The sequence below is a fragment of the Brienomyrus brachyistius genome, chromosome 12, assembly GCF_023856365.1.
Source record: "Brienomyrus brachyistius isolate T26 chromosome 12, BBRACH_0.4, whole genome shotgun sequence".
NCBI lineage: Eukaryota > Metazoa > Chordata > Actinopteri > Osteoglossiformes > Mormyridae > Brienomyrus > Brienomyrus brachyistius.
In genome coordinates, this window is record NC_064544.1 from 9,182,189 (window position 1) to 9,196,732 (window position 14,544).

Consider the following 14,544-nt stretch of genomic DNA (forward strand, 5'->3'; position numbering starts at 1 on the left):
TCTGTGGATTGAGAAACACTGGTGCAAACCCAAGTCATTAGCATGTTAGTTGATTGTACCTTTCTTGGGGGCATATATTAGCTGGCCTTCTCAAGAAAACCCGGAAGAGAGGAAATACAGAGAGATCAGTGGATGGTTGGAGAATGAGAGAGAGAATGGGGGGGGGGGGGGGGGGGGCGGGGAGATAAGAAGCACACACACACACACACACACACACACACACACACACACACACGCGCACGCACACACACACACACACACACACGCGCACGCACACACACACGCGCACGCACGCGCACACGCACACGCACAAGCACGACAGTGAGAAAGGAAAGCAACGTGAACGCAAAAAACCTCTGAAAAACAGAAAAACAGAAACAGATTAGATATGGCAACCAAGGTAGGGAAACAGTCACAATGAGAGAATGTCCAGAGACGCGGGAGGATTGCGAGACCGAGACGGAGAATCCTGGAGAGGCTAAGAGCGACCGAAACGCGGATGGAGAAATGACAGGTGATGGGGCAGGACCCGTCCCTAAATCCGGCCCCGGGTCCAGCAGCAGAAGGCCAGTTAAGGGCACTTTGGGGAGTTTGGATCACGCTGAACTAAATCTAACACTCTCGGGCCTCCTGACTAACAGAAGGCAGACTGGTGCATGGAAATCCCTAGAATATCACTACAAATTAAGCGACTAAGGAGATGCCTAGTGCCAGTTGGGGGAACTGAGGTTTGAGAGACCAGCTGGGCTTTGTGGCTTTGTGTAATGCGTCGGCATGAAGCTAAGAGAGCTGCCATCATTTACGTATAAGGATGTTCATCGATTTAGGCGTTTATCTAGAGGAATGAACAGCGAAAATGACTGACGGGGACGACTGGCCACCAGAGCTTCAGCATGCAGCGCTACATAGGGCACCTGTTTGGACTCGCAAGTACGCAAATGCAAAGATTTCATTACTGTCCTCTCATGGTTAATTTAGATTTTAGTGCAAAATAATAGAAAAATTCATACATTTCTTTCTCTGTATACTGGAGCCAAATCCCTGAACTTTACAGTGATATTGATATGGGAAGCATTTGCCTTAATGTGCAATTTCCAGGCGTTGTAGAGAAACGCAGCAATCTCAGCCAGGGTGGTGGATATGCAAATGAGCATCTCGGCCGTCACGAATCAGGCTCTTTCGCACTTTTATTTGTCGACTGTATTGTGTAACTGCTCTTGGAAGGACCCACAGAAATAAACGTAAATCATTAGGATTCATGAACATCCTGTAAAAACTAGGTTGCCGTTTGCCTACATGGACACCACATTAGACTCATCGCTCTATCTAGCTTGTACTTCTGAGTGATATCATGAGTGAAGACAACGTCTTATAAAAAGCCCCAGCGTCTACCACACTGGCGCTGTGCACAGTGCGCCCCCTGCTGGAACATTTCATTGAAACACCTTCCACAGGGCTTCCTTTAGTGTTAAAGGCATCTCGGTGTAGAGGTGATGACTTACCATCAATCTCGTCCTCGGTTGTCAGCTCGTCGTTGGAGCAGATGCTTAAAACATTCACCAGCATCTCTGTAACTGTGAGGGGGGGGGGGGGGGGGAATGACAGTGTCTAACACCCTTATGTGGTATCGCGACGTTCTCATGCATGGCTCGACTTAAAAAGGTACACAGTCCCTATGTGGCTGAGGGACGTATAATTTACAAACTAAACTGCAGACATATTTTACAAGCAAAAGGTTCTGCTACAGTCAGAAATGTCACCGTTGCAGTTGGATTGCAGCTTCACTCCAGCTAATGGGCGAACTGTCTGCTGCAGGGTTAAGTCTTAAGTCTGCCTGCAGGTAATGTGGGCGGCTTCTGGGAAGGTGGGACCGGGCCGGCTCTCACCTTTCTCCCCGACGAACGGCAAAGACCAGGTGAAGACATCCATGAAGTTGGGCAGCCAGTAGGGGTGGGGCGAGCAGTTGAACTGTCGGATGTTCATGACGTTGTTCTCATACTTCAATACTGCGGCTGTGGGGCGGTATGACGACAGGTTCAGATGGACACCGTTTGCCCCCCCCCCCGCACGCCCCCAACCCAGCGACCCCTCAAGCCATACAGGCGACAGGAGAAAGTCAGCGTCACCCAACAGAACTCTGGGACAGATCCAGGTTAGTAAAAACGTCTGAGCATTACGGGAAGTAGTACCCTCAGATTCATTAGGCATTCCTACGCGCTGTTCCTCACGCCGATCATAATCTCACACTGCAGCCGGAGACCCAGTATAATTTAAAAAGGATTAGGAGCACGAAACCACCAGGCTGAGTGATTGGGCCCCGCTGTGCTCCGCTGCCCCCTGGAGCCCAGCGAGGAGCGGCGCGCTTCAAAGCAAGAGAGGGTGCTGGCATAAGGGGATGGAAAGGCAGGACGGGCGGAAACATTTCCATGGTCGCTCTCTGCCGGCCTCGCTTCCCCGGAGTTTGTTTTTATTAGAACAGAATGGGCCGTAAATCCTATTTGGGGATAGACTGAGTAAATAAAGCAGAGGGATAAAGAGGAAAAAAAATAAGCAGAAAGTACGAGGGGTCAATAAGGGAAGCCGGCTGAAAGGGCAAGATCCACGCAGACCAGGCCTGGGTAGCTTAGCTATAACGCACATTTTAAAACATTTTTTTTTTATAATAACCTGCCTGTGAATCATAAATTTAAATCATAAATGCAGACTTAAAAGGACGGTCATTTCCTAGCGTCAATCTCCAGATTATGAATAGATGACAGGAGTGTCATCCTGCCCGGGTCCACGCTGACGGCCACATTCGCTGTTGTCATAGTGATGCAGATACGTACACACGCAGCGGCCCGGCTGCAGAGCTTACATACCGATATGGTGGAAACGCGAGAGACAGGTGCCGTTGCAACATCAGGGAAAGAGCCGGCGGTGCTATTCCCTCAGTCACCACCAGGGGGTGCCCCTTTCCACAGACACGGTGGAGCCCCAACCTGCGTGCAGTGCTGCAGAGCGGCTAATTTACGGCAGGCTCCATGCTGGCTCTGCCACCTCCAGTGGGCCGGCACACTGCTCACGCTGCACTCCGTGGCAGATAATAAGCCGGGACGCCGAACTGCCGATTCATTTTTTTATGAAGCCTCGGCCTGTTCAAATTACAGCTGGCCCAGTAAATCTGCGATACACCTCTGAAACGAAATGACCCCATTCCTGTGCTTTTGCAATCATGTGATCAGCATTCCCATCGATAGAGAACCCAATCACTGTTAATACCCCTTCCGCATTACTGGAGGAGAGGGGCGGATCAACACGATCAAATGGGTTTCTCTTCAATACTGAAGGTTTCCTTTAAAACCTGTCTGTGTCTGGGGGGGAGCATTGTACACTTCTCTTATATGACATGCCGAAATAAAACTTGCCCTGTGCATGATAGCAAATGATCCAAACAGACAGATAGATCTCTGCTGATCTCAAGGTGAGACAGTCAGGAATTAATAGCTAACAACTGCCCCCCCCCACACACACACACACACACACACACACACCCACCCAAACCCAAGGTCTCACCTCATCCCAAAGACCTGATTGACCGACGAAAATACGGCACTCCTTATCTGCATTTGGATGTCCGTCCTGTGGGCCCCCATGCTGCTGCTAGACCTGCTGCCGCTATGCTACGTGTTGAACTAGCCAGAAACCCCCCCCCCCCCCCCCCCGCCCTGCCATTTCTGACCCCCTGGTGCTGACTGCATGCCTCAATCCTGCACACTGGGGTCAGAGTCAACAGGATCCAGCAAATAATGGAACAGGAGGAGCCCAAGAACAATGCACACCTCCTAGCACTCATCCCTCCGAGCCCGTCACATTCCATTATAAAGGGACTGAAATAGGCAGGAAGGTACGATATGGACTTTGACATTTGACACGCTGTTCTGCAGATGCTGGGGGGGGCAGGTGAGCTTTGTTACACTGAGATGGAGCCAAACACCTGGGCAGGCTGCACATATAATTGGCACCGGGCAATCGGGGCCATAGAACACCCAGAAACTCTAAGCTGTTTGGGAACAGTGACAAAATAAGCTAATGGGGGCTGGTGGTCACAGCCTCTCTGACGCAGAACATTTTAGGTTCCAGGTACTTTGTGTTGAGCTCATTTATTAGGTTGCTAACATCACATGAAACCAAACAGGGCCGCTGGGCGAGGCAGTCTGCCGCCCTCCAGAGGGCAGCTGTGGCGATTCAGCTTGAATACATTCTGGTTAAAATGACTGGTCTGACAGAGCGAGTCTATTTGAAGAACAGAGCCCTGGAGCATGCTGGGAACAACAGCCATTACTGTGGGAGTACTGCAGGGTCTGGAGAAAGTCACAGCCCGTGTTCCCCCATCCCTGTTATCCGAGACGGATGCCATGGTAAGCTGAAAGAAATGACCGACTTCGCCATTACCCCTGTCTGGTGGCCGAGGTCTCCTGGAAACCAGTGTACGGCAGCCTGGGCTACGGCAAAGCTCAGTAATGAAGTCTGGCGGACCCTCCTAAGCCTGGAAGGGTCTGGGTGCAGTTACTGTCCAGTGTGGAATACGATTATCCCCAGTGAGGGTCCACCTCACACCCCAAAAGAGCTTTGGCTGTAATTCCATACAGCCTAATGTGACCAATATTCACAACAAAACAAAAGTATTGCACTTACGGTTTTTTACCTAAAGAATCATAAGCGTTTTCTACTTGTGATCCATGGATCATAAAAGTATCTTCTTCAGAATATTCCATGTGGATGAACCCACGAACGCCATTCTGGGAAACCAATACTCCTTGAAAATGGCAAAGTAGAGCAGAAAGTACACCACAAACTTCAGGAAAATTTGAACCTATAAACTATTAGCCTATAGAAAACAAGATAATAGGGTGACTGGAATTCTGTTTCTGTTTGCCTCTAGATCCCCCTAGTGGTGGGAGGACAGCAGGGCAGTAATACACTAAACCAGCTGAGGATCAGAAATGCGGATATTGGCTACCTTGAGTGACAATCAAAATCGGTTCGGTTATAGCAAAGCTGCATGCTTTCTTTCATCTCCACGTAGCCCCGCACTTTGCACTGGCATCCCCCGCTGTCCTGAAAGTCACCTTGGGCTACGGCGTCTGCCAGTTGAATAAATAATAAAAGCAACACCGGCCCGCTCCGAGTGGTGTGAAGTCAGCACACCGCAGGAAAGCAGTACAGGCTCCGCGGTCCCAGCATGCTCTGGGGCCCGTGCTATGGGTCAATGGGGGGTGGTCGGTTATCACAGGCTGACAGAGACCATGCTGGATGTGTAGGCGGACCTCCGCAACTGGACAACCTTCCTCCCCATCTCAGCAAAGCTCTAATGCCCTTGAATGCAGATAAGAAGCACAGCAAGATACCCCTCCCCTCAAGAATGCTTGCAGACATGTCAAGATGCTACGATGCCTCGATGGGCCTGTCCCACATGTCACAACAAAGATAACGGCCCATTACCCAGCATCCTTCAGGCCGGCCACACATTGGGGAGTGACTATGAAGAGCTACACGCAGCACCCTGAAAAAGCACTCCCCCCAATCCGTATATTGTGTTAGCAGATTTTTGGCACTGATATTCCGCTGCAGATAATATTAAAGAGAATCCGAGTCGAGTCAATAAATCAAATTTTGAAACAAAAATGTGGAAGGAAAAATATCCAACTGCTTCTCCAGCGACACTTTACACTCCTGTCCTATCAGTAACTGCAGATACTCCCAGTGGTTTTCTCCAGTTCGTTTCTGGGGCTACCTGCATGAACTTCATGATTCAGGTCCTATTGCACTGATTCAGTGACGTTAAGTTCAGACTAGGCTGATGTGACGCTTCCATTTCCTCAATTTTTTCGCCTGCCCCGAAGGAACTCGCCAACACGCTTCAGGACGTAGCAAGGCTGCATGACGCAGCAGCTTTAACCTTGCTCATCCAGACGTTCTCCAACAGCGGTCTGCCTTGCAGAGCAGAAGCCCCGGTTACTTCGTTGACGGCGTGTCGTCTAGCTCCTGATGAAGCGAAGCTGAAGCCAGCAAGCAGCCACCAGCTGGTCCTGACCCGTGGCAGGAGGCGGATCCAGTGAAACGTGATGTTTAGTCTATCATCGTAATGGAGAACGTGGCGGCCAAAGCTGAACTTCTACCTCATCTAGCCACAGGACACAAGCTCCAGAGATCAAAGTTTTTGGCCAAACTGGGATGGGCATTTGTGTTATACACTAGTTATACAGTTTGTGCCTGCTGTCCCACATGCCCTATGACAAGCTGACCGGATAATCCATGTCAGGCAGGACAAGTTGAGCTAGGATAGGACTAAAAGGAGGGGTGTTCCACAAAGCAGGATTTCTTCATTAGCCAGATAGCTTAAGCCAAATGTAAGAATTGTCCAAATGGAATGTCTCGTACCTCTCTTCCTATTGGACAGTTTCACATTTATCCAGCTAACCGGGAAATCCTGCTTTTGCGGACACCGGAGAGGCCTGATGATTCCAGGATGTTGTCCTAGAGTTCTTTGAAATTTCCTGGATGGATTTAGCACCTAATCGTAGTCAGATTCTGGCAGGACGGTCACTTCAGGGAAGATTCACAGTCCCAAACCTCCACCATTTTTGCTCTGATTTGGGGTCAATGGGGGCCCAGAGCCTTATAGGTGACTCTGCACCCCTTTCCAGACTGTTATTCCCCCCCCCTACCCCCAGTGTATTCCTGACATTTATTCTGATCAGAGCTTGATGTTCTCCTTCAATCTATATACTGACAAACTTCACTCTGAGTCAGATTCAGAACAGCTGTTCATAATCGCTCTCGAATTCCAGCAGAGTTACGGAGGGAGGGGCATTTAACCGAGGGACCCTCAGTGTGCCATCAGCAGAGAACTGCTCGTACCCCTCACCCGACACCTCCAGCCCCTAGAAAGCCTGAGGGACACCCAGAACGACGTGCCAAAGCTTTCACAGGGTACAATAAGGTCCAGAGTGAGATTTTCCCCGCCTGCTCAGAAATCCCGGTTTTCCGAGAGGAACAGCCTGTCCATTGCTAATTAGCCACTTGTTGGAAACGGCACTCGCAGAACCAGACGCTAAGCGGATCTCTCTCTATTTACCGTTTATGCTTCCCTGCGGATCGTGCAAACAGCCAGTTCCTTCATAATGCAGCCCCATTCATTGCCGCATCATTGTGGACACTCACCTTTGTTATTGTACACGTCTAGGTAGTTGGGGGCCGAGAAGATTGTGATGAGCGACGGAAACCCTGTGGTCTGACTCTTCCGGTACATCCGGTATCTGAGAAGAGGGCAGAAGCGAAAGACTCGGTGTCAGAACCAAAGACTGAGCACAGCGATCAGACTCCCAAACGGCACTTTAACAGGAAGCCGGCTGCGGATGCTTTCAAAGTGCGTAGGAACGGCTCAAACTAATAACATTAATGCATGTTGGCCGCTCCATCCCCGCGATGGAAACCCGAGGGCCTCGCGCCGACGTTAAAGCAATGCTTTTAGTGCCGGTCAGGAGAGTCTGCCATTATGCAAAGGAGCAGGTATTCCACGCTCAGCGAAACGGCCTCGGATACCGAGCCGTAAATCACAGATGGGAAAGAAAAAAAAAATGAAAGTTTGCAGAGGGGATGTCGTCTGGCCGCGCGGTGGGTGGGGATGGACAGAGCAGGCGCGGGCGCTACGCCACTGACCTCCTGCAGGAGGCGGTGTTTTTGCCAGCATCCCTCTCGGCCGCGGGCGTTATGAATGGAAAACGATGTGGGGATGGCATTCTGAGCTACAGCTTAAATAAAAAGCACCATCATCCCACCTACCACTGTCACCCCCCCCCCCCACAACGCAGCTTCAAGTGCCATGTGATTAAATGCTGTCGGTTGGGTGCACTTCCCCGCAAGTCCTCCAGGGGGAGCCAAGGAGTCACTCAGCTCCCCCTTACTTGATTATTGTCACACTGGACCCTGAGATCAGAATGCCACAGGGGACATGCAGCAGGGGGTGAGGACAGCCCCTCTGCTGCCCGCCAGCTACCCTGGAAATAAGCCTTTCCTGCAGGGTAAGTAGCATCTCTTTTGTTAGCGCTTTAGCAAGTTTCCCTTTCGCTTGTGTTTCTTTTCTGCAGTTTCTCTCATTCCCCGCTGGCTTGGCCTTCAGACGGGCACCGATGACGTCGTCCCACCGTCGAGCCGCTGGAGACGGCAGCTGAAACCATGGCGACCGTGGCGTCCTGCACCCCCAACAATTCCGTTCCCTTTTGACCCCAGTGTTTATATACATAGACATCTTGGGATCTAAGGGGCTTAACGCATCAGTTCCAATGTCAGAAGATGATGGATGCAAAGGGGGGGGGGGGGTGTGATGTCACTTACCCAGCATCCTGTGCTTCGTGGGCTCGGATTACCGATAACAAGTTATTGTGTTGTAGGAAGTCGCAGACTGCAGGGTAACTATAAGAAAAGAGGAGGAGCAACAACATAGTTAATAAGCCAATCAGCAGCTTTCTAACATGGCTGCCAGCATATGGATCATAGTAGCTTTTCGTTGATAGGATATTCCTACCAGACAGATCCCAGGTCGTTTGCTTTTTTTACAGAACGAAACTGGCCAAACCCATTAAACCAGACGCATGGCCTCTAGACCTGGCTACATGTGCCTTTCAAGTATGTATCTACATGCTTCCTTATTAGGGATTTACATGTGTGGAGATGCAGGGGTGATTCACATGTCTTTCTGTGACTTCAGATTTTTCTGATTGGAGGGGAGGAGCCATCAGGTGGCTGGGGTCCGCCTTCTCCTGGAGAAGCAGGACCAGAAAAAAACTGCAGGGTCTACAGTGGCCGCACTTCCCTGAGGTGTGACCCGTAGTCGCTTTGGCGGAGTCGGGCAGACCGAAATTCTCCCCGTGGGAACCGACAGCCTCGGGGTGTCAGATACTGGTTCATGTATTCATGAGGAAAATATTAATGCTTAGCATGAAAAATCACAAGCATCAATTAAACGGGGGAGATTTGGGCTGCAGTTTGACAGTGTGACCACAAGGGGGCTGAAGGGGCCTCTTGCTCTCCAACAGGCTCATAATTACTGAGCTGAAGGGGCCCTTCACAGCGCAAGACAGGGCCGTGGAGAAGGCCAGGTTTCTCATACCTGTCAAGGACAAGCAGGTGGTGACGCTCTTGAGGTGCTTGAGCCCAACGGGGCCCCGTTTTAATCACCAAGTGCGAAAACAGAGAACTTTTGACAAATACGTCTCCAGCTGATTCATCTCATTTTCCCTCCTAATGACCATGATGGGACTATAAAGCCAATGGTGTCTGGAGTTGCTCTCGCATCTCCTGCCACCAGATGAGGTGACATTTGCCGGGAATGCAGTACCACAGGTTAAATCCGATGACATTTACACTGAACCATCCAATCAGAGCATGACCGTTTCCTATAAGCCCAAACTCAGGCCCACGGGACCTACTAATGCGATACAAACACACACTTCCACACATGGCAGACAATGAGGTATGACTGATGACAGCCATTTTAGATTTTCCTTCATTAAAAAAAAATCTCCGGGCCTTAAAGGGGTTGTGCTTGTCTGCATATGCCGGCATTTGCTCATTCTAATCTGACCGTAACTGAATTTGTAGACTCTCCGCAGATCATGGAAAAGCTCAATTGCCTTCAGCTAGAGGCATTACCCCGACCCCCACCCCCCCCACTTTGCAGCCCAGGCAACGGGGAGGTATGAAAAAAGCGATGGTGAACGAGAGAGGGTGAGATCGACGGCAAACAGCCCCATACGTTGAAAACCCCAATGCCTCTTTTTTCACATACGTGACACATAAGTCTCCATATATCAGCCTACCCTTAAAAGCAGGGGGGGGGAGAAATCTGCTAGATTCAAATTGAAAACCTCGATCCATCTGTTATATCTCTGTCTGCGTTTTATGAGGAATGACACATGGAGGAAGTCACCGGCTTTCCACAGTGAACTCATCACTTAAAGCATTGTTTCATTGGCATTTACCAATTACGCATACATTCAAAACCAGCTATCCCCCAACCCCCTAACAACCATATTTACCCTCTGCAACTTTGTTTTCTAATATAAATGTGTCACAATCCCTGGCATGTAATACAAGCATAATAATCAGGATGGGACTGCCAAGGACTCGGAAATGCACTCATAGTCATAACTCATAGTCACAAGAGCACAAATTCACCCCAAAAAAATTCACACAATTCACCCCAAAAATATTGCAATAGCAAGAGAGGGGCTGGGTCACAGGGACACCGGCCCCAGCTGAAAGCTGATTGGACCTCGGAGTGTCCCCTAAACTGTCACTCACTGATTCAAAGCATATCATTGAATAATTATAAGGGTCTCCCCTCAGTATGAATTATGGCTCTTTATATCCCCCTAATTAACTAGAGTCGCCCGTGCAGTAAAGGGGGGCATGAGGTTTCGGGGCATAAAGAGGGAGGTTTTGCTCAGCCTCCTGAGGCGAGGCCATGACACACCTCTGTCGCCGCTAACGGGAGCTGACGCTGGGGCACGCAGATAAACCCGACGGCACCGTTACCCACGTCCCACAGCCAGACTCCAGCGCTGGAAACTGTCGACGTGCAAACGCACTCTTATACACCCCGGCTGTTTCATCCAAGTGGTCCGAGACAGCTGACTGCTCGCTCATCCCCTCACACTTTCTATCTAAATTCAACTTAAATACAACTGACCTATTCACAGGGAATCAAACCTGAAGGCCAAGCAATACAGACAGATGTTTGGCTCTTTAGGTGATTTCAGTTGATTTTAGAGCTAAACTGAATTTTATTAACAGGGAGCACAGCAGCGCCAGGTTTTTATGCCGTAGTTTTTCCCTCCATTTTCCCCCCCAACTGTAAAAAGAAAATCTGGATACAACAGAACTTTGGTATGACTGATAGAGGGAAAAAAAACACCTTGATGGGATCATACTAGATAAAACACAGGCCTGATTCTCTACCGGGGGCGGCAGAGAGACCACAGGCATCACAAGGCGCTAGGCCCGCTGCTAATCGTTCATGTAGACAGCGATCCCGCACGATGTCATTCTTACAGCTCCACATCCTCAAAGTCATGGACCTACTTTATGGAAAAACAAATACTCAGCGGCCCAAATTGTTTTTTTGGGAGAGGCCCCGCAGTCGAGATGAAGCACCTCGTACGCCGGTCGCCAAACTCCTGGAAGTCGAACCAAAGATCTGCGCTACTCGAGCACTAAGATGTACTGCCACGCATTAGCTTCGGTTAATTTAGTCAGCAGTTTCAGACCGGAGACTGCAGTTCTCAGGCTCCTCCTCGCATCAGGGCCGATTTGCATCAAAGCGAGCCGGCGGCCGCAATTACGGAGGCGGGGAGGCAGTTTGACATGCCTGACAGTGGCAGTAGGTCCTGCCGGCAGCTCGTAAATGAGTCTTCTCTCCGCTAGGCGCAAACAGCCATGATGCATCTGAGAGGAACTCGGGGCTCGCGGTAATTCATGACTTCATTACATTCACGACTGCGAGTGCTCGGTGCTTCCGGCAATTTCCACTCTGTGTCTGGGCCTTAAAAGCCTTCGAAAATGGAGACACTTAAAATGAGCCCAAAACAAAACAAATATGCTAATGCAGAAAGGCTAAGGCCGTTCGCAGTTTGAAGTACAAAGCCATTAATTTAGATCTCGCGCTGCGTGAGATTCGCCGCATTTCAGACATTTCTTCTTGCCGTGCTTTGAATCCTAGGATAGACCATCTCTTGATTGGAGGCGGGGATGCCCTACCTGTAGAAGTAGGAACAGCCGCGCACTGTGTTGTGCGAGAAGTGCTCCTGAGTCTTCTCGTTGCCAAAGTCCTCCAGGGGGTCCGACCACAGAAGGTCACACATTGGTCCGTAGGCAGGGGGCTCCTTGAACCTGTCTAACTGGAAGGGGGTAAAGTGTAAAGGCAGTACAATTAGCTAGTAGTGGGGGCAAATTGACCCCGAAAGTCTGCGCTTCTCCCAAACTGAAGCTAGAATTTGCACGCCTGGCTAACAGACTTGTGAATGTATATCTGCGTGAGCCATTTATCAAAAGGCCACGTCTGCCACCGGATCAACACAAGCTTCCACAAGCAGGACCCACAACCACGCTTGCAGGGTTTTCCATTGCTCCAGAAACGGAACACCCTGAGATCACCCGATTCCACCTCCTCCTCCGGCGTTCATCTGTTGATCTTCTCCTGAAGACCCATCACACAGTAATGGCTTAATCCGATCTGACAGCATTGCCAATGTCCATTAAAAGCCTTTCGTGTACGAGTGATTTAATGCATAATAGTCAGAAAAAGCACCAATTAAAACCACAGTTAAAACAAGGACTCCCATTAAGTGCCTGGCCCAGACCCCTTTCGCATCCCACCAACGCATTTCCTCTCCAAATCCTCCTTCTGCATGCATTACTGCGTGCAGGCAGCGAGTGTGGCGCCACTCAGAAAAACAGCTTCTGACCAAAAGCACTTTCACTCTCTTTAGCTTCCAATTATTTTTTTTCCTCCTTGCTAATTTTCTCCCACAAAACCTACATTCGAAAATGTTTCGTACTGAAGTTAAAGACTAATCATGGCATCTAAGATTCCCTGCCACATTCATTCTCTTTCTAGCACTTTAAAAAGAACGGGACTTGATTATAATGTTATCAAATAAAGAAAGAAATTTCCTTTAATCAGAATTTTGATAGCCGCCATAAAAACACAGCGCTTCACCATCTTTATTCTTATTTTTTAGGATGTGTCATCTCTTTCTTCCCCCCTTTTTCTTCCCTTTGGATAAGGAACAGAAGGAGAGGTAAACTGAAGAAAGTTCAATCCCAACTCCCTGGGCACTGGCGAGATTAAACCGGAGGATATGCAAAGCTGTAGAGAGCAGATTCAATTTGGCGTTTTAAGTTCAGAAGATGGGAGAGAAGAGGTTCGGGTGGTAGAGCTAAAGACAGATATTGCCTATTTAAAGGTATCACATTTCACTTTCGATACGCATTGTCAGGAGAGTGTCAGGAGAAAGCCTGGAGACAGAGACCAATGAGAGAGAGAGTCCAGCAAGAGAGAGTGTGTATAGAGAGAGAGAGAGAGAGAGAGAGAGAGAGAGAGAGAGAGGGAGTGTGCCCAGAGAGGTAGGGAGGGAGAGAGAGCGTGATCAGACAGAGTGAGGGAATCTAGCGTGAAAGTGTCCAGAGAGAGAGAGAGGAATGTGTCCAGGGAGGGAGGGAGAGAGAGAGTGAGTGAGTGTGTCCATGGAGGGAGGGAGAGAGAGAGTGAGTGAGTGTGTCCATGGAGGGAGGGAGAGAGAGAGTAAGTGAGTGTGTCCAGGGAGGGAGGGAGAGAGAGAGGAGTGTGTCCAGGGAGGGAGGGAGAGAGAGAGGAGTGTGTCCAGAGAAAGTGAGGGAGTCCAGCGTGAAAGTGTCCAGACGATGGGGGGGCGAGTCCAGCGAGAGAGAGTGAGAGAGAAACATGATGCCAAAACTCCACAGCTAAAGCTGACAACACAACGTATGTCAAGCAACATTAAATGCCCCAACTAATGATTAAAGATAAGACGAAAGACTTTAGCTCTCCCCTGCTTCCTCCTGATGTGCAGATTAAAAAAAATCCCATCTCAGCACGAGCTAGATTCCTCTGCAGCCTGCTGAGGCAGGAGGGGGAGAAGAGCCGTAGCTTTTCATGTGGAGTTATGTTTTGTTCGCATAAACTGCCGTAATAGCGTCAGTTTGACCTGCAAGTGCAGCATGTGGGCCAGCTTAAGGTTCAACGCCTCCCTACTCTGCAAGTACCACCGCATTCCAGTGAGATGCTTGCCAAATTGAATTTGTCAGTTTATGAAGCATTTAAGCATCTCACCACCTGAAGCTCATAATAACTGCTGATACTGCTACGGCTGACGCTACGCCTGCACACGTGGCGCTTTGTGATGATGTCAGCGGCAGGGTGGCCTAGGTCGGAGAAGTGCACATACTTTCCTGATGTCATCCAGGTTGGTTATCTCCGGTGAGAGACCGCCGTGAACACACAGGAACTGCTGGTTCATGAGGGCGGCCAGGGGAAGGCAGTCAAAGGCGTCCATGCAGGCGTCGTATATCCTCTCCGAGTACTTGATTCTACCTGTCGGGGGAGGGGGGGGCATGTGGTGTGGGGGGGGGGGGGCATCGCGTGTGGGTGGAATGAAGGAAAGGAGAACAGAGTGAGCCGTCCACCATCATGCTGGGGCGAAGCACACGCTGCAAAGAAGAGGTACGCCGCATGGCCCCCGGCCCCCGGCCCTGAGCTGGCATTTACAGGACGTCCAAGGCAAACAAGCACTGCTCGGTAATCTGTAAATAGCAAGAGGCGTCCAGCTACAGCTTCAGACTCCAAACAGCAGCATTAAACTAGACTCCCTGGTGGGGGTCACGACCCAGCACTCACCACTCAGGGTTGTCTTTTCCGACATAACACACATTAACATTTTACTTGGCAGACACTTCCGTCCAAATCCACAAACTAGTGAAACA

At 49.9% G+C, this 14,544-nt stretch overlaps 1 protein-coding gene across 4 annotated transcripts in view; it reads right to left on the reverse strand.

Annotated features, from left to right (window-relative positions):
• The window catches only part of LOC125704542 (protein phosphatase 3 catalytic subunit alpha), a 76,295-nt gene that overhangs the window by 9,373 nt on the left and 52,378 nt on the right, over positions 1 to 14,544 (reverse strand). For 2 of the 4 annotated variants that reach the window (XM_048970214.1, XM_048970216.1), the window contains exons 5-11: positions 14,010 to 14,155; positions 11,803 to 11,942; positions 8,380 to 8,457; positions 7,207 to 7,301; positions 1,887 to 2,012; positions 1,503 to 1,574; positions 60 to 86 (exon numbers count right to left, since the gene is read on the reverse strand). In XM_048970214.1, the coding sequence (XP_048826171.1) occupies positions 60 to 86; positions 1,503 to 1,574; positions 1,887 to 2,012; positions 7,207 to 7,301; positions 8,380 to 8,457; positions 11,803 to 11,942; positions 14,010 to 14,155 (684 nt within the window). The remainder of the gene's footprint in view (positions 1 to 59; positions 87 to 1,502; positions 1,575 to 1,886; positions 2,013 to 7,206; positions 7,302 to 8,379; positions 8,458 to 11,802; positions 11,943 to 14,009; positions 14,156 to 14,544) is intronic. The other 2 variants (XM_048970215.1, XM_048970217.1) reach the window with 1 other exon arrangement.